Below are 19,955 nucleotides of genomic sequence, written 5' to 3'. Positions count from 1 at the left end.
GCTAGAGATTCGACCATTGAATCTCGATGACAGGTCAATTGGTAGCCTGGGAATCCCTTAGGGTAAGTGGCGTGATGAATGAGTTGCAGTAAATGGGTGACCTAAAATTCCAGTAGGTTGGCCGAAGAACAGAAAAGGGAAAAACAATTAAGATTCTAATTTTTCAACCAAGCTTTACACCATGTCTCCTAATTACGAATATAATTCTTATAATTATGCTCTAAAATAAGAGCACAACCTTAGCTAATTTAAGAATCTACATATATATATGCATTATATATAGTTGACCTCCCATAACAATTTTCACCATCAATTCTAGTAGTACTGACAACTGTTGATGTTGACACTGTCCCATCTCCTTTAATGTACTTAAAGTGACTAGTAAAGATCATAATTGAATATTTGGTGGCTGAAAAATGCATAATAAAGAAGGAGCATTGCCTACTTTTGAGCTTCAATTCATTGTTGTTCAACTTTGGATAAGTGCGTAGTTGTTGCCAGTAGACTTGTGATGTTAAGTTCTATCAAACCTAACCTTCCTCATTGCTAACCAACATTGCAATAAAGAAGGATGGAGGAAAAGAGAGAAGGGAGATGAGTGCAAGTAGGTTGTAATAGAGATGGGTGGGGGGTTAAAAAGGTGGGAGGGGAGTGGATGAGTTGTAGTAGAAAGCAACGAAGCTCTCCTCTCTAAGATAATCTCTCATTTTTCATTTTTCTCAATTCAAAATGCCTAATTGCTTTTTCAATGCCCTATTTTGAATTCATTCATTATGTCCTAGGAATTTGTTTGGATTTTCAAAATCCTAAATTTTACAATTTGGAGAAAATCTTTGAGAATGCATGTGAATAGAGATGAATGCCAAGTCACTGCAATTCCTGTTTCCTGTTTGCCACCAAGGACAAATTTTTGCCTTACAATCATCATAGACAAATGCATACCTATGAAGAAAGGAGGCATTATGCATTCATATAGAGAAAGAAGGTACATTTCATTGCGCAATCAACGTAAAATGGATCCAAGTAATTTCACATGCATACTTTTACAGTGCTAACAAAGCAAATTTATGCTTAATTATTACAAAAATAATAATTGAGAGGTGTAATAATAGAAACTCGAGTGCAATGAATTAAGTTCAAAAAGTTCAAGGTAAAATTATTTATTTGCTATTATTTTTACAAAAAAAATTGCATGTTAGCAAAATTATGAGCATGAAATTTATTAAAAAAAAAGTGAACTTTTGCTAAGAATCATGTTGGTACTAAAATTAATTGTGATAAAATTTTATGTAATTAAAAATATAATACATAGATACTTCATTGATTAGGATAATACACCTATTCAAAGGTTCATTTATGGGTTTTCCCCTTAGCGAGTGGAACTCATTTCAATTTTATTGTGTCTAAGCAATCCACAAAAAAATTCTAACAAAACATTACCTAAACTGGAATTCAAATTTCAAACCTTACCTCTAGAATAAAACTTATCCATAAAACTTATTATTATTATTATTATTATTAGGGAATTAGGAGAGTCAAACTAGGTTGAACATATATTCAGCTATCACTGGGCTTTGCCCACTTGCTCAATTTTTTTTCTTTACACAATAATTTTGGGCAAAACCCTATCTAGGACAAGAAACAAAGAAGCATGCAACAAAAACTAATCCAAAGTGTTTGTCCACCAGCTTCAATAATATTTCTACCTAAAACAATGTGATGCCGATTCAGTAGACTAAGGGAAGAGAAGAAAGAATAACACTCAGAGAGAAGAAGAGAGAATCTAGAGAGAAGAAGTTTATCAAAGAGATTCCAGACACTTGTGTCCACATTTCCATTTATTTTTCTTCTCGAAGGGGACACTAATTCAATCAAACCAACCTTTGCCTCATCATCTCCACTTCCCAATTTCCCCAAATCCCTCATCTTTTCAACTTTCTTGGCCTCCTTTAACTCTAAATTTTGAACAGACTCCACTTCTAAGATCTCCTATAGCCTATCAACTGAATCCAGTGTCATAACATCATAAAGAACAGGTTCACAAGTTCATTAGCGACAGATTGTGATTCAAACTTAGGTCTGAATGGCATAGCATCTACTTGTTCTGAAATTTTTGGATGCTTGATATGAATCCACCAACAGTTTTGGGACGAGAGAAACAAGGGCCTAAAGTATTGAGCGCGTATATCAAAAGAAATTCTATAAGAATTGGAGCTGGTTAGCTTATAGAAGAGATGAATCAGTTAGGGGAAATGGTGGGGACTCAAGTGGAGAAGGAGAGAATATAACTATTGCCATGCAATACATACGGGGAGGTGGAAAAACTATAAAAAGAGGAGAGTATCAACTAAATAGGGCATGAATTGAGTGTTATCTTGTTTCTTCAGCTTTTAACAGGGCCGAGAGCTTCCTCTGTTAGCTCTTTGGATTTATGGTATTCTCTGTTAGTGCAACTGGAGAGTAATTCTTGTATTCGACAATTCCGCTGGGCTAGAAGCTTGTCTCCTGGATTTGTTATTTCTTATCTTTTCCTATTATCTTGAATTCTTGTTGGTTAAGATCTTGTATTCAGTTTGCTGATAAGTAATACAAGTTTTGTTGATTTTGCTCATTAGTATTCTTCTCCTGATTTCAGTGTTTCTCTTATCATTTTGACAATTTCTGCTGATATTGCTTATTAATGTTCCTAACTCCATCAAATTGGTCTGACCTGCTAAATCCCAAAAATCACAATCGCATACTCAATGGAAATGATAGAGAGGAACATGGCAAATTTTCAAGAAAACCTATCTACCGACCATAGTGAGTTGGACCAGAAATTTAGTAGAATAGAAAATTTACTAATTGAATTGTCAAGGAAGGAGGCAGCAGTTGGGATTGGGAATAATGAAGCTCTCAAATATCTTCATCAACATCAAGCCAGTGGTGGTGAGCATGCAACCGTTCGCAAGTATATTTCAAATCGATTTCTGAAGACAATGCCGAAAGTTGAAATGCCCACCTTTACTGGAGACAACCCGCAAGGATGGAACGATATTTCGAAGCCTATGGTACTTGTGATGAAATGAAGATCTACAAATGTTGGGTCAGTATGGAGGGACCTTCCCTCCACTGATTTCGCAAGTTACGGCGAAGACATCCTCTTCTCACTTGGGACTAATTCACGTCAGAGTTGTTGCAACAATATGGAATGGAAGCCGTCCAAACCCCTACACATCTCGCTGTTGTTGCTCAGACAGGTCCGATGACTAAATATGGTGAAGATTGCGTCTCCTCAGTAGCACAGATGGATTGCGAACCCCAAATTGGGGAATGCAAAAAAGAGGTGTATGTAGCTTCGATGATAGCGATTTCAGATTTGCGCTGTCATGGATACTATTTTGATGGCTCCAAGAAGATATAAGGGTGAGGATGGAGGTGGCAACAAAAATAGAGAGAATGATTGCAATCAGGACAGAGCATTTTCAAGTTGTCTTTCCATTTACGCTGCAGGGAAGACGATGAAATTGGGTGATAGGAGTGGACCAAACGCAGCATTAGAAGCAGGTCCACTCCACCAATGGGCCACATTCTTGGACCTGGCTCATTTGAGCCACTGAAATTACTACACCACCATAACCGGCAACCTGAGAAACGTACTAGCCCATCATTTTAAAAGACTGCCTCCCAAGCCTCCAGATAAAAGCCTAGGAATGCTAAATAAATTAACTAATCAGTCGACGTCTTCCATAACATTTCCTATTCCTTTGACATTTCCTATGCTTTTGACCATTCATGTCTGTCACCGCAAGTTGATGAAAGTATGGCAACTGGCGGAAACATTGAAATTCCGAGTTATTTTTACTCAAAGGCAGCTACGATTACATTTGTGGGTAAGGGAATGGCGGGTATCTGTTACAACCCATCCAACTATAGTTATGATGGACAAAGGTGAGCTTTAGTTTCGAGTCATCCAAGTCGGTCCCATACTTCCACTTTCAGGTCAATCCTACTACTCATTCTAGTGTTGTTGGGGGATGGTTATTAGGCTCATTCTAAAAGAATATGTTATTTACTGAAATTGGGTTTGTGTAACTTGCAAATGGAGACAGGGTTGTGTGTTTCAATTGAAGGGAATTGATTTAGTTTTGGGAATAGCTTGGTTGAATAATATAGAAGAGGGGTTGTTTTAACTCCAAAAAAATGTCAATGAGTTCCATTCATAAAGAAGAAAGACTTTGTCCGAGAAGTAATTCTTCCTTGTTGCACATTTTAATACAGAAAGATGCACATGGGGAAAATTTAGTGGAAAATTGGCCACCTCTTATCTAAAATTCTGCAGTTTATGGTTCCGTGGAAAGCTCAGTTTGCTGTTGATAGATAAAAGTGATAGGGCAGTATCAATTTCCTCTAGGGCAGTTATCGATGAGCTAATTGGGGAAATTCAGGGGAAATATTGTTGGGTCTAATATATAAGAGAGGGACCATCCAGCGCAAGGGTTTGCGAATTCTTCAATTTTCAATTTCATTGCAACACTCGTTATGCCGTTACACTCACTTGGAGGGACTCCTCTTAATTAGTTGGATGTTTAGTGGGTTCTATAGTGCTATTATCATTTTCCTCTTCTGCACAAAAACATGGGATCACCAAGCATTCAATGATGATGGAAAAACTGTTGGACATGTTTCTGTTGTGAAAGGCTTAATTGGTGGCACAAGACTTGCTGGGTTTGTGACAGGATTAATGCTAAGGGAGCATTTTCAAACACTTCACAGATGAGGAGGATAAAAACTACAACCTTAAGGACAAGGCTGCTTTTGAAGGGGATGGCAATGATATTAATCCACCAACAGGTTTGGGACAAGAGAAGCAAAGGCCTAGTGTTTTGAAAGTGTATATCAGAAGAAATTCTAGAAGAATTGGAGCTGGTATAGCTTACTTGACAGAAGCTTCTAGAAGAGATGAATCAGTTAGAGGAAATGGTGGGGACTCAAGTGGAGAAGGAGAGAATACAGCTGTTACCGTGCAATACATACGGTAAGGTGGAAAAACTGTAAAAAAAGGAGAGTATCAGCTAAAGAGGGCATTCATTATCTTGTATCTTCGGCTCTTAGCTGGGCCAACAGCTTCCTCTGTTAGCTCTTTGGAGATGGATATTCTCTGTTAGTGCAATTGGAGTGTAATTCTTGTATTCGACAATTCTGCTAGGCTAGGAGCTTGTCTCCTGGATTTGTTATTCTTATCTTTCCCTATTACCTTGAATTGTTGTTGTTGGGATCTTGTATTCTGTTTGCTGAGAAGTAATACAAGTTTTGTTGATTTTGCTCATTAGTATTCTTCTCCTGATTTTAGTATTTCTCTTATCATTTCTGCAATATCTCTTGATATTACTTAATAGTTTTCCTAACTCTATCAATGCTCATCTTCTTCATCTACCATATCATTTATAATATTCACCATAAATGGTACTTTGACTCAATCATGGCGTATGGTGTATTTTTCTTCACCCCATAAACACAAGCCTCTACATCTTCTGTCATTTAATTCTGACATAGTCCTTGTGACCTCAAAAGAGTTCCATGGTTCTTGTTGCAGATTATTGGAGAACAAAAAGGAGATGTAGGTTTGCTGTAATGAATAAAGAAAAATGGAACAAATGAAGGGAATTCAAGAGAAAAATTTTACAGAAGACGGGCTCAAGAAATTCCAAAAAGAGAACAAGGAGTAGAACAAGAAATTAAAGAAATTGAGAGAGAATGAGAAAGAAAGTGTTATATTCCCTCGAATAGGATCTCGTCACAGGTCGATGAACTCGGAAATCCTCCTCAAGTTCTATTGTCTTTCCCTCATTCACGTTCTTGTTCTTCCTTGAAGGCCCCATGTTGAAAACTTAACGTGAAGGCTCATTAGAAAGAACCTCCAATCTCATAGATACTTTTTTTTGATAAAATGTTGTTTATTTTATTAATCATAATTGATGCCTTATATAGAAAGGCTACAGTAGAATAAAAGAACAATACTTCTAAAAGAAGATTACATCATAACTAATTATTTTTTAGCTTGAAATAAAAATTTAAAAGCAAAGTTGCAAATAAGATTATAGTTGAAATAAAAATCTAAAATCGAAGTTGTAGATAAAGATTTTGGTCTAGTCCCTTGATTTTTCAAAAGCACCTCCAACTGAAATGGATTTACTGCAATTTTAAATTTCAAACAAGTCAACCTAGCCATAAATGCATCCACAACATTACTCCCCTCCTGAAGATCAAGCTAGTCCTCAAGCTTGAAATCTAAATAGAGAACACAAAATTCATTTAATGGTTTCCATCGACTCCTACACCGTTCGACTCATCAAAAAGTGGTTCAAAATCCTTTAACTCCAGCCAAAATAATTTTGTGTAGCGGTGGTCTTGTGTATATGGCTCATCACAATTGCAACATAATCCTTTAGCGCGAAGTTTGGCCATCTCTGCCCTACTAAGCCGTTTAACAAATGGAGTTGAAGTACTACTCACACTCGAAGTTACTGCACCACCAGCTTCCATTGCTTTCAATTCTAGCGAGGCTCCCCTAGCAGATGGGGTTAATTTTTCAAATGACCCAATAAAAGTTGTTTGTTTAGTGTCAAATTGAATCGAGAGCTGCTTTTTCTCGAAAGCACAAGCAAAATTCATTGCAGTAACCAAATTTGGAGGATTTTGTAACTCAACTTCTAGCTAAATATTTTCAGATAACCCAGCAGTGAAAAGGTCAACTTGTTGATCAGTCTAAACAGAAATTGCCCTTGCTAACAATAACTGAAATTGGTGTTGATATTCTTCCATCGACTCGGTTTGTTTCAGGTTCACCAATTTTCCTGACGGATTGCTGCGCACAGGGGGCCCAAATCGTAAATTGCAATATTCTTTAAATGCTTGCACGTTAACCCTGTCTCTTCTTGTTCAAGTTTGTAATACCATAGCTGAACCTCACCTCTCATATGAAAAGCAACTAGACTAACTTTATCCACCTCTGCGGTACATTGATTATGGAATTGTTCACAACAGTTAAGCCACCTAAGCGGATCTTCAGAACCATCAAATGAAGGGAAGGCGAGTTTGGTATACCTAGGCACCAAACGCTCTTCCATCCGCTCATTAACTTGCTGGCCAAAATTTGGTTGGCTGCTACTCATGCCATCTTGGTTCTGGTTTGCTCCCCTGCTGAAAGTTTGGGCCAGCTCTTATAGTTATCGAGCCAGGTTGTTGAATAGAGCCTTGGATTGTTGCATGAAAGAATTCAACTTCTCTTCTAGATTCGCTAGTTCATCCATGACGACCGGCTCTGATACTAAAATGTTATGTTTCCGCGAATAGGATCTCATCACAGGTCGATGAACTCATAAATCCTCCTTGAGTCCTGCTATCTTTCCCTTATTCACGCTCCTACTCTTCCTTAAAGACCCTATGTTGGAACTTAACGTGAAGGCTCGTTAGAAAGAACCTCCAATCTCATAGATACTTTTTTTTTTGGATAAAATGCTGCTTATTTTATTGATCATAACTGATACATAGAAAGGCTACAGCAGAATAAAAGAACAATACTTCTTAAAAAAAGATTACATCATAATTAATTATTTTTGAAACTTGACATAAAAATCTAAAAGCAAAGCTGCAAATAAGAATCTGGTTGAAATGAAAATCTAAAATCAAAGTTGCAGATAAAGATTTTGGTCTAGTCCCTTGATTTTCGAAAGAACCTCCAACTGAAATGGATTTACTGCAATTTTAAATTTTAAACAAGTCAACCTAGCCACAAATGCATCCACAACAGAAAGGGAGAAACAGAAAGAAGAAGAGAGAAACAGGAACTCAAATAGAATTCATTGTTCAGTAACAAATTTCTAAAGATTCACTCGAGAATTTGACAGAGATGAGCAAAAATTAGCAGAACGAAATCATGGCCAAGGACATTGATGCAAATCAATTCCACAAATCAAGAAGAACAAGAAAAGAAGCAAGAGTAGAGGGAGAATTCATCTAAGAGAAACAGGAATTATTCATTGTATTTTCCGTTCTTGAGAGCAACTTTCTCTCCAAGGCTGAGGATCAACCAACTATGATACTATTGATGCAGATTTAATGGAATAAGAAAGGGAAGAGAAGAAAGAACACTCAGAGAGAAGAAGAGAAGAATTTAGAGAGGATAAGTTTATCATTCAATCAACACACATATTACAGAAGGTTCATTCCCTTATATAGGGAATACAATCAGCTCTGCTCTATCTAACTGTTTAACAACTCTATAACTACTCTTAACAGCTTAACAATCACACTACTCAACATTAGACAGGTATCACAATGTCACAAATTTGTTAAATTAATTCCAAGGCTGGCTGTTTTATATGAATGAAATAATCAAATGAACAAAATGAAGCCATCATTACAACCTTCAAATACAGTACAAAAGAGAGGAAAACAAAATTGAAAGAGCTCAGCAAAGAAAGTGAACAAGAAAGCAATGTTACAAAACAAAATAACGAATTGGTCACAATTTGTATGAAAATTTTACAAGTATATTAGTGAGAAAAATCGGTCAATGTCAATTATCAATAATCACAAACATGAATAGATTTTCTATTACCAGCCATTACAAGTGCCAACTTCTCTGCCCTTTCTATTCCTGGCCCAGGCACACCGCTCACAGCAGTACCTTTCAACTCTTCTCCAAAAGATTAAGCACCTCCAGATTTGAGTGTGTTACTCAACCTACATTAGCACATTGCTATGTCCATTAGGTTTTATTAAAAAAATACTATCACACAGTAGAAGATACAGGCTCTTAATTTACACATCCATGTATTGTACTCAGTACTAAATCAGTTCATGGGATTTATTTCACTGCTATTTATTTGCATATCCTAAGGAAGAAAGTTGAAAATCATAACAATAGTTACTGGTGTTTCCTTCTTGTAGATGCTGGAGTTCTGTAGGCTTCAAGCTTTTTTCTGTTTGTTACCCACGTTTTAGGTTTGCTAATGGACATGGACTCTAGAACTATTAAATTTGCTAATACAATGGTGAATTCCATGCTGGGAGTTTCAACTGAAATGCTCAGTACAATATCCAATTTGCATTCTCTATATACCAATCGTCATACAAGAGTTTCACATTAAAAATGAATGCTTTAAAATAAAGAAGGGCCCATCAACGTTAGCAGAAGAGAGAGGACAAAGGCAGAAAGCACCATCAAGGGACTGGCTTTCCCCTTCTTTTCTCTGCTTAGTAAAATTTCTTTTGATCGTCTCCTGTGAACATAGGCTAAAAACAGAACCACGTATATTCTTGTGTGTTATTTTTCTTTATCCATGTTTATTAATTTAAGCTCAAACAAGATTTTGGATCCAGGCTTTTGCCTAACAGATATAATAGCACACCATACAATAAACCCCACTTTATCATCACAAAAGAATGAGAATGGAAACAAAGACCATTATAATTTTGAGTTTCTAAGACCTAGGTCCCATGCGATAATGGACATCAAGGCTTCACTGCCAATCCAATTCCTGATCTCTTGTTCTCAGTAAACAAACAAGGCATTTAGTGTAGGAAGGATGATACACACTATTTGCAGAAAGTTTATACATGCAGTAGGCCTATACTCAGCATCTTAAAAATCAAACCCAAATATCTACCAGTTAATTTTTTGCTGAACTTACCAGTCCATGCCCTCAAAGAGACCTTCTCCTTTAATTGCAGAAGTTTTAAAAATTGCCCATTGACGATTCTTAATCTTATGCAGCTCTAAAGCCTCTGTAATTGCAGCATCATCAAGTGCCCCAGGAAGATCCTGTATGACAAAGAACAAGCTTCAGAACAAAAAACACAAATTTGATAGAAACATTTGTACGCTAAAGGCATGTAGCATATGAAACTTAATTATGGGCAGCATATGAAACTTAATTATGGGCATATAATTCCTCAAATGCATCACAAAAGCATGATAACTCTATTGTTTTCATGAGCAATGATTGATGAAATGATCATAGTCAAGATCCTCATAAGTTGAAAATTCCATTAGACTTCAAATCTTGTTTGCTCTTTATGCAAAACTTAAAGAACAGAGAGCTAGGCACAAAAACAAACCTGCTTGTTTGCAAAGATGAGAACAACAGCACCTTTTAGCTCTTCCTCCTGCCAAAACACTCAATCATGTAAACTAGCATCATCAAAAAGCTAATAAATTGCATGGGCATTGTTGTCAAATATGGCCAAATTTTTTTTATATCAAAAGTGAAAGGTTGACAACCTAAGGACCAGTGAGTCATTTTCTGCAATTATAAAAGGACAGAATTGGGTGTTGTCAGTGCTGAAGCCAGAATATTCTAACCAGGAGGGGCATAAAGCTCTAATTGTGCAAGAATAATACGCTGAAAATTTAATTCTCAATATAACCTTTTCATGAACAAAGAGCAGCCAACTTTGAGCATTAATCAATAATCAAGTAATTACCATTATATTTATTACCCATATTTAATTTTTAAAATTATAGATTTGACCCCTTCTGCAATTATAGAAGGACAGAATTGGGTATTGTCAGTGCCAAAGCCAGAATATTCTCATGATGGGCATAAAGCTCTAATTGTGCAAGGATAATACTCAACTCAACTCAACTCAACTCAACTCAATTAAGCCTTTATCCCAAAAATTTATTGGGGTAGGCTATATGGATTCTCTTTCTCCACTCTAAACGATTTTGGGTTAAATCCTCGGAAATGTGTAATGCTTCTAGGTCATGTTGTACTACTCTCCTCCAAGTCAGTTTAGGTTTACCCCTTCTTTTCTTTCTATCTTCTAACCCAATGTGCTCTACTTGTCTAACTGGAGCCTCCGTATGTCTACACTTCACATGACCAAACCACCTCAATCTCCCTTCTTTCAACTTATCCTCAATTGGTACCACTCCTACCTTTTCTCTAATACTCTCATTACGGACTTTATCTAGTCTAGTATGACCACTTATCCACCTTAACATTCTCATCTCCGCAACTCTCATCTTAGACACATACAGCTCTTTTATTACCCAACACTCACTACCATAAAACATGACAGGTCTTATAGCTGTACGATAAAATTTTCCTTTCAACTTATTGGGAATCTTGCGATCACATAAAACTTCCGTAGCCCGTCTCCACTTCAACCATCCGGCTTTAATTCTATGACTAGCATCCTCCTCACATTCCCCATATACTTAAAGGATTAAGCCGATATATTTAAAGTGATTACTTTGGGATAATACCACTACATCCAAACTAACTCCTTCCCTATCACCAGTCTGGCCTTCACTAAACTTGCAATGCATATATTCTGTATTCGTTCTACTTAATTTAAAACCCTTTGACTCTAGAGTGCTTCTCAAAAACTCTAGCTTTCTATTAACTCCTTCTCGCGTCTCATCTATCAGAACTATATCGTCCGTAAACATCATGCACCAAGAGATACCTTCTTGTATATGTTTCGTCAATTCATCTAGAACTAATATAAAAAGGTAAGGACTCACAGCTAAACCTTGGTGTAATCCAACTGAAAAAGGAAAATATCTTGTGTCCACCCCCACTGTACGCACAATAGTAGTTGCTCCTTCATACATATCTTTCAACACTTGTTTGTACTTAATAGATACCCTCTTTTGTTCTAACACTCTTCATAAGACATCTCTTGTAACACTATCATAAGACTTCTCCAAATCGATAAAAACCATATGTAGATCTTTCTTCCCATTTCTATATTTCTACATCAAGGTTCTAATGAGAAAGATTGCTTCCATAATTGAACGACTAGGCATGAAGCCAAATTGATTGGGAGAGATAGAAGTGCTATGACATAGTCGATATTCCACAACTCTCTCCCACAATTTCATAGCATGGCTCATGAGTTTAATTCCCCTATAGTTTGAGCAACTTTATATGTCTCCCTTATTTTTAAAAATAAGTACTAAAATACTCCTCCATTCATCAGGCATTTTCTTTGAGTTCAAAATCTTATTAAACAATTTAGTTAACCATGTCACTCTCACATCTTCCAAACACTTCCACACTTCAATTGGTATCCCATCGGGTCCACAAGCTTTCCCTACTTTCATTCTCTTAAGTGTTTCCTTTACTTTTAAAGATCTAATCTTTCTAGTGTAATTCACATTCTTTTCTATTACTCTGTAGTCTATATTCACGCTATTACCACTTTGACTATTATTATTATTATTATTATTATTATTATTATTATTATTAAAGAGATCATTAAAATAATTTCTCCATCTTTCTTTAATGTCCTCATCTTTCACCAACATTTTTCCTTCTTTATCCTTAATGCACCAAACTTAATTGAGATCTTGACATTTCTTTTCTCTCCTCCTTGCTAATCTATAAATATCTCTCCCCTTCTTTAGTTCCAAGTTTCTCATATAACTTTTCAAAGGCTTGCGCTTTTTCTTGACTAATCGTTTTTTTTTTTTTTGCCTCTTTCTTTGCTATCTTGTACTGTTCATAAGCCTCATTATCATCACACTTAGGTAATTTTTTATACCATTCCCTCTTTCTCTTCACTGCCTTTTGTACTTCCTCATTACACCACCATCTCTCTTTTGAGGGTGGTTTATGTCCTCTAGACTGAAAAATTTAATTCTCAATACGACCATTTTATGAAGGAAAAGCAGACAATTTTGATAAAGAGCATTTATCAATAACCAAGTAATTAACATTATATTTATTGCCCAATTTAATTTTGTAAGATTATAGATTTGACCCCACCTCTTTCATCAAAAATTTAAATTAGTTTAATCCCTATCTAAATTCATAGAGGGTATATGAAAACCATTGCAAAATTTCTTAATATATCTAAGTGAAGTTATAAACCCCAACTTTCTCCAATTCCAAGAAAAGCAACTAATCTCACTGAATGTGGATCCACCCTGAGTGTGTGGACCCTTGCATGTGAACTTGCAAACATCCATACACTAAACAACAAAAGAACCTGCAATGTCTTCAATCACTCAAGGGGATACTTATATGAAACAAACATAAATCAAATCTCATAATAGAACTTTTCTTTAAAAGCCAAACTGATAATCTCAGGTACAGGAACATTCAATAATGATATTTTTGCATTATAATTTACAACATTTGACTCCACATACTATGAACCAATCTTTTAAGATCCCTAATTATAAAAATGTGAATTTTTTAAGCCCAAGAAGTTAGTTGAATAAGAAAATTTTGGGATGTTAACCTCGATATCCTTAGCCCAACTCCAATGGAATGACTGCAGTTCACTAGGCTTAGTCAGGAGCTTAGAGAGCCTAAGATATCTAATTAGCCAAAGCAACAAAGAAAGGCAACATGAATTTATTTTTATTGCTCTGCTGATTTGATATCTATGGTCACCAAGATTTACATTAAATTAAAACAGGTTAGTCACCACCATGGTGTTAGGTTTCTGCAATACCACTTAAATTGAGCATAAAGTAGAGATAAAGGTACCTCTAGGATTGCATGGAACTCATCTTTAGCAATCACCAGTCTATCAGTGTCACTTGAATCAACAACATAAATTATGGCTTGAGTGTTAGGAAAATAACATCTCCAATAGGGTCTGTGGCATAAATACAAGCAGCCAGTGAGCTTCTGGATTTATGAAAGATTAATTATTTCACAATCAATCAGAGAAACTAATTCAAATAATGAGACAAAGATGCAAAAATTGTAAACCTAAAAGCATGAACCTCCTGTTGACAAAATTGCAAAAAAGATTTTGATCAAATTGAAAAAGCTCAACTTTTTGACTCCACAGCTGAGCAAGTAATTCATTCATTTGGATGTGATGCATAGGCTAGCTACATGTAAGATATCATCAATGCGAAAGCCTATGGCTTCAGCATACTTTTTTTATGCCACAAATATTAGTAATCAACAGAAAAAACTCAATGAATGCAAGCCATTAAAAGGAATAATATTATAATTATTTTAGTTCATTGGAAAACTTGGGAAATGCAATGGGGGATAGCTTCCCATCTAAACTAACTAGAATAACAATCTTTTTTATTCATAATGGAGTTGCTTGCCTTAAGATTTAATCTGAAGACTTCTTCACATTTGAACTTTGAACATTAGAATTGAAATCAAACGAATTTTTGGCACATCAAAATTGAAAATGAGCTAAAGAAGAGGACGTAGCTCCCCTCTACCCAACAGGATTTGAACTCAAAAACTCCAAATGAAACCTCAAGTGGACATTGCATGGTCATTTGAAACAAAACCAAAGAACACATCATAAGGCAAAAGAATAGAGTCCCTAGTCGCTAAAATGCAGATTTTTTTATTCATAAAAATTTTAGAGGACCAAAAATATTCATCAAGAAATTACCTGATACTTGTTTGTCCACCTGTATCCAAAAAAGAAAAACAAATGTATTAGGAAAGGAAAAACCATGACTTGGACTTTTGATTATGAAAGGCTTTTAGCTCTTCAACAAGATTAATTCTGTATTTATTTCCAAATATATAGTTGAAATAAAGAGAAAATAATTGTAAAACTAATGTGGTTTTAACTCTCATATAACTGGAGTTTTGAATTGTCTCATATACCTGGTGAAAGTTGGCATGCCAAATGTATTTAATGAAAAAGAAAATCCCTCTCAAATACTAATGGACCTTTGATCCTTTCTTTCATGAAACTTAGAGTTGAAATGAAACACATAAAGGGTGACAACTGTAGCAAATAGGTACATCAGAAGCCATATTCCAAAAGCATTATGGTGTATATGCATGGCTAGCATACTGCACAAGTGATATGGGACAAATGACTATAATGTTATGTTACATACTATAGAAGGAGGTATAGGTACAAAGATAGGAAGTAATGAAAATGATTATAGCTGTTTCTAGATATTCTAGAAGAGGTTATGAGCGGGAAAAGCAGTAGCAGTTACTAATTCTGTTGTGGAGATTGTTATAATGACGGCTAAGGAGTTAGACAGTTACAGCAGCTAGAGCTATAAAATCTCAGTAGTTACCTTGTAATTTTCATCCAAGAACTATCAAGAAATACAATTTCTTTCTCTTTTCTCTCCCTATTTATCTATTCTATTATCATTCTCTCTTCTATTTTTCTTCTATACTATTTCTTATCTATTAGGGTTTCCCAAACCCTAACATTTGGTATTAGAGCATTGCATCTGAGAAACCAGTGGGCTAATTGTTTCTTGAGGATCGCAATATGACTAGATCACCTGTGGTTAGTTAGGAGATGGTTAGAATTACGGAATTGGAAGAGCAAATGAGGAATTTCCAATAAGTGTCACAGAGGACTGTCGAGAAAGTGAACACTCTACAAGAATAAAATCAGAGGAATGAAAAAGAGTTAGCAGAGGTGAAAAAAAACTGCCATAAGCAATCATGTGATTCTAGAAGAGTTGCGAGCTCACATGATTGGCCATCCTGGGGAAAAGAATAAGGGAAGTAGCGATTTTGAGGAAAGGGGAAACAGAGGCGAGAACAGAGGTTCTCAGTCCGCACTTGTCCAATCAATTCCCGTGCAAATGCAATCAATTCTGGCACAATTTGTGTCTGTGAATCAACCTACTCTTTGGGATAACAGAGGGTTGTTGCCAATACCTAATATTCCAGGTATGACTCAATTTCTTCCTAAAATTGAGCTACCCACATTTGAGGACCCTAGGGTTTGGTTGAGAAAATGTGTAAAGTATTTTGAAGAGTATAGGGTGCCTTGTGATCAAAAGGTGCAAATGGCAAGTCTTTTTCTTGTGGATAGAGCAAATGCTTGGTACCACAATTGGTTTTAAGGGGGAAAACATTCTTGGGAGGAATTTGAGAAAGCTATTTGTAGTAGGTTTGGGGGTAAGGGATTGGAGGATATAGTGGAGGAATTTATGAAAATAAGGCAAGAAAGAATTGTGGGTAAATATCAAGATGAGTTTGAAGATCTTAGAATTAGAATGGAAAGATTGATGACTGATTTAGCGGAATCATATTTTCTCTCTGGTTTTGTGGGTGGTTTAAAAGATGAGATTAGGTTCATGTCTGTGCATGCTTTGGAAGGGATTCATGGTATGGATATAATAAGGATGGTATAAAAGTGTCACCACTGCTCAATTTCCAGATTGTTCACTTTCTTGGGGACAAGAAAGTGCTCAAAAAGGGGGTATTGTTACATACTATAGAAGGAGGTATGGGAATAAAGATAAGAAGTAATATAGATGAGTATAGCTATTTCTAGATATTCTAGAAGAGGTTATGAACGGGAAAAGCAGGAGCAGTTACTAATTCTGTTGTAACTGATATTGCTAGAGACTGTTATACTGACAGCTAAGGAATTAGGCAGTTACAGCAGCTAGAGCTATAAAATCTCAGTAGTTGCTTTGTAATTTTCATCCAAGAACTATCAATAGATACAATTTCTTCCTCTTTTCTCTCCCTATTTCTCTATTCTATTATCTTTCTCTCTTCTATTCTTCCTCTACATCATTTCTTCTCTGTTAGGGTTTCCCAAACACTAACATGTTACTTATAATTGATGAAAATTCCTTGTACCAGGATCTACATTGAAGAGTAATTTGTTTCTCACGATTTAGATATATTAAATTCGGAGAGTGTTATGCAAATTACGTATTGATTCATTTTAATATGGGCTTATTTAAGTAATTAAATTGCTTTACACATCAAAATGACTAGTCAAGTCAATATTGTAATCTAACCATTTATATATACCCTTTTATGTTCGTACTTTCCCGATGTGGGATTTATAATCCCAACAAGATAAAGAAGCATGAATTCAAGACTGTTTTCTGTATTTCTCCTAATTCATGTTACCAAATAATTAGAATTAGCAGCCTTTTGACAAGATAAAAATTCTTGCTTCTGGTTCAAGTTGCCACAAGTTCTCAAGCCATTGCTCATGCAGTAGTGTAAAAAAGGTTAATTTAAGAAAAAAAAAAGGATTTCACATGTTTTACTACAGGATCCCATTCTCTGTAACTTGGGGAATTTTATTGTGGAGCCCACAGGCAACATCCATATTTGCTGCAGGTGAGATATGGTTTTGAAAAACAGCTTATAATAGAAAAAGGACAATTCAATTTGTATTTGAAGTTTTGAACCCTTACTTTTAAGAGTTATGATAATAATACATTCAGCCCCATAATCATAATTTACTTTCATTCTTGCACTAAAAATTCTTTGTGCTTTTCAAAGAAAGAAGAATAGTTACATAGTATGCACAAGTCCAGAGATTTCCAAGTACTTTAATATACTTATGTGTGCTTTCTTGAATATCCAGAGACAGTCAAGGAGTTTAAGCATAGTTACTAAAATAGGCTGAGCCATTTAGAACCCTGAACTAGCAAACCATTGACCTGGCCTATTGGTGTTTTGATTTTTGTTGCATAGTGGACATGCACATGACCTGGAAAAAGCTGAGTGACTAGGGCATTTTGAAATATTCAAAACCATCTAACTGGGCTAATAAGTAACCAAAACACTTAATTTTAGCCTTGTGAACTATTTCAAGGTTATATATACTTTTTCAAGCATCAAAGGCATGGTTGCCAATTTACCATCATAAATTTATACTCTTATTGCACTTCTCCCGCTTCTTTTTCTCTCTCTTCATTCCATGCATACCTTTTAGATTATGACTGATTCTCTCTAGTAAATTTTCTTGCTAATCACATTTGATTTGTCCTTCCTATAATACTTATTTTCTCTCTACAAACAACATATGGAAAGGTAAGAGTCTTTGTTTGGTGTACAATTCTTCAGAAGCAGATACATGTTTATTTGCACGTAATGAAGTTTGCACTATTTCATTTCACCAGGAAGCTGCCCCATAAAATGGGCTGTACAAATTCAATTATGAATAACAAATTCACATAAATTCAATGCATATGTCTACTGACCAACCTCAGGCTCCACACTCTTTTGTATCATCCACCCAAAATCAAGTGAACAAAAGAAATTCATACACAGCATTGAAGATTATTCTTAGTAATTGAAAGAGATGTTGCTTCACACACTCTTAAAATTTAACAGTAGTGAGCAGCTAGTAATAAGGCTCATTGGAAAAAATGACTCTAATCATATGCCAGTCATATATAGAAAATGTGATTCTAGTTATATGCCAGCAGGAAATATGGATCAAAAGGAATAAATTGGCGTACCAAGATCCCATACTTGAAATTTGATATTGTTGTACTGCACTGTTTCGACGTTAAATCCAATTGCTGCATCCAAAAACGAATAGATCATTTGGTAATTCTGGACAGAGTGAGAAATCAAACAAGAAACTCTAGAAAAAGTTCAGAAGTTCTTTAAAAAAAAATGCAATTAGTTAAGCCCCTGAAGCAGAAATTCTGAATGCAGCTGAATTGAAGCTAAAACCATCGGATTCATAAAAAAGATCGCAAAGATAAACAGATTTTACTCCATCAATTTTTTTTATAGCTATCCAAACAAACGTTATAACCCAAAAAAACGCAAAGACATTTGAAACCATCTGGCTAGAATTCATTTGAAATGAATTCTAAGTTTGCATTTGATTTGAACCAAACACTAAGACAGAATACCAACTTGGAATTGTGGACACAACTTCACCCATCTGAAGCCGATCTGCATCAAATCAAAATCAGAACACAAAGATTATCAAAATTCACCGATTACCAATTGCATAAAAACGCAAAACGAGTAAATGGTATCACTCAGAATCAATCCAAATAACAAAGAACAAAACGTACAGAGAATCGTAGTTTTGCCAGCATTATCGAGTCCGAGAACAAGGATCCGGGCCTCTTTGTTGCCAAAGAGCGAAGAGAACATTTTAGTAAACAAAATACCCATCCTTTAGCTCTTCCTAAGAATCCAAACTGACGATTCTCAGTGCATGTGGAACACAGATCGCAGAATTTGGATCTGATCTGCAAAGCAAAGCCCTGTTCCTCTCTTAAAAATATTTAAAAAAAAAAAAAGTGTCAGCGTGAACCTTACGGGAGAAAGATAAGCAACCGTAGCAGATTGTGTATGCGTGACTAGAGTATGCAAGCATCAGTTACGCACAGGGGTACCTGAAGAGAAAAGGAGAGGGTCTGCCTGCGAAAGATGTAGTGATTATGGGGTCGGAATTTCAATGTTGAGAAGCGATGGAGCAGAAATGAGTTTAGAGTTAGCCCTTTTTTTTGTTTTTTTTCCTTAAGAATAGAGTTCTTTCTTGTTAAATTTGAGAAGTAGGCTCGTCGTTTTTGTTCGCGTTCGGAAACAGAATCGAAACACGTAAAACAATTGAAAAAAAAAAAAAAAAGCCCACTAATCAATTTAATTGGTTCTTTCAAGCACTCTGACAATTTGGTTGATGTTTTCGATGGTTTTATAATGCATCGTGTGATAATATGTAGAGTAAGTACCGTTTAATTTGGACCAAATAAATTAAATTAAATTATTTTAATTTAATTTAATTTTTAAAATAATTTTATTTAATTTTATATTTTAAAATTTTTAATTATTTTAATTTGATTCAATTTTAAAAAGAAAAAATTAGTTAAATTAAATTAAATTATTTTATTAATTTTTAAATTAATTTATTTTTATAAGAAATTTATAAATTATATATAATTTTATACATATAAATTATTTGATTTCAATGAATAATGGTTATTAGGTTCAAATTAAGGTTAAATTCAGATCAAAAAATTTAAATATCAAGTCTAAATTAAAAAACTAATCAAAACTTAAAAATCAAGCGATTTAAACCAAACCAAATTAAAATAAAGTGATTCAGTTCGATTCGATTTTTTATTTATTTTGATTCGATTTGATTTCTAAAATATGGTAATTCGATTAATTCGGTTTTGATAATTCGATTCAGTTCAGTTCAGCTTGAACTGAATACTCAACCCTAGTAATATTAAAATTGTCTCTGAAGAATGGTGGTTTTGA

The 19,955-nt window shown here is 35.1% G+C and overlaps 1 protein-coding gene across 3 annotated transcripts; it reads right to left on the bottom strand.

Annotated features, from left to right (window-relative positions):
* Positions 1-8,381: 8,381 nt before the first annotated feature.
* Positions 8,382-19,247, bottom strand: LOC110650455 (ADP-ribosylation factor 1). Of its 3 annotated transcripts, none has more exons than XM_021805417.2 (9): positions 19,088-19,247; positions 18,761-18,965; positions 18,597-18,635; positions 18,188-18,250; positions 14,377-14,395; positions 13,494-13,605; positions 10,105-10,152; positions 9,678-9,808; positions 8,382-8,727 (listed from the first exon to the last, which is right to left on the bottom strand). In XM_021805417.2, exons 2-9 carry the CDS (start codon positions 18,861-18,863, stop codon positions 8,694-8,696), a joined length of 549 nt encoding a protein of 182 aa, XP_021661109.1. In that variant the 5' UTR covers positions 18,864-18,965; positions 19,088-19,247; the 3' UTR covers positions 8,382-8,693. The 3 variants fall into 3 exon arrangements, with proteins under 3 accessions (XP_021661109.1, XP_021661111.1, XP_021661110.1); XM_021805419.2 differs by having other exon boundaries at positions 18,761-18,940; positions 19,088-19,238; XM_021805418.2 differs by having other exon boundaries at positions 19,080-19,230.
* Between the last annotated feature and the right edge of the window lie 708 nt (positions 19,248-19,955).

The sequence above is a fragment of the Hevea brasiliensis genome, chromosome 17 (genome assembly GCF_030052815.1).
Source record: "Hevea brasiliensis isolate MT/VB/25A 57/8 chromosome 17, ASM3005281v1, whole genome shotgun sequence".
In the NCBI taxonomy this organism is placed as follows: domain Eukaryota; kingdom Viridiplantae; phylum Streptophyta; class Magnoliopsida; order Malpighiales; family Euphorbiaceae; genus Hevea; species Hevea brasiliensis.
This window is presented reverse-complemented; position numbering and strand designations above follow the sequence as displayed.

What these genes read in the sequence shown, in the direction of transcription:
- LOC110650455 (XM_021805417.2), bottom strand. Translation starts at nt 18,863, where the DNA reads ATGGGTATTTTGTTTACTAAAATGTTCTCTTCGCTCTTTGGCAACAAA. An exon ending in AGTTGTGTCCACAATTCCAA is followed by an intron (nt 18,251 to 18,596) that starts GTTGGTATTCTG and finishes TTTTGGATGCAG; the next exon opens with CAATTGGATTTAACGTCGAA. An exon ending in CTCTTTGAGGGCATGGACTG is followed by an intron (nt 8,728 to 9,677) that starts GTAAGTTCAGCA and finishes GTGCTAATGTAG; the next exon opens with GTTGAGTAACACACTCAAAT.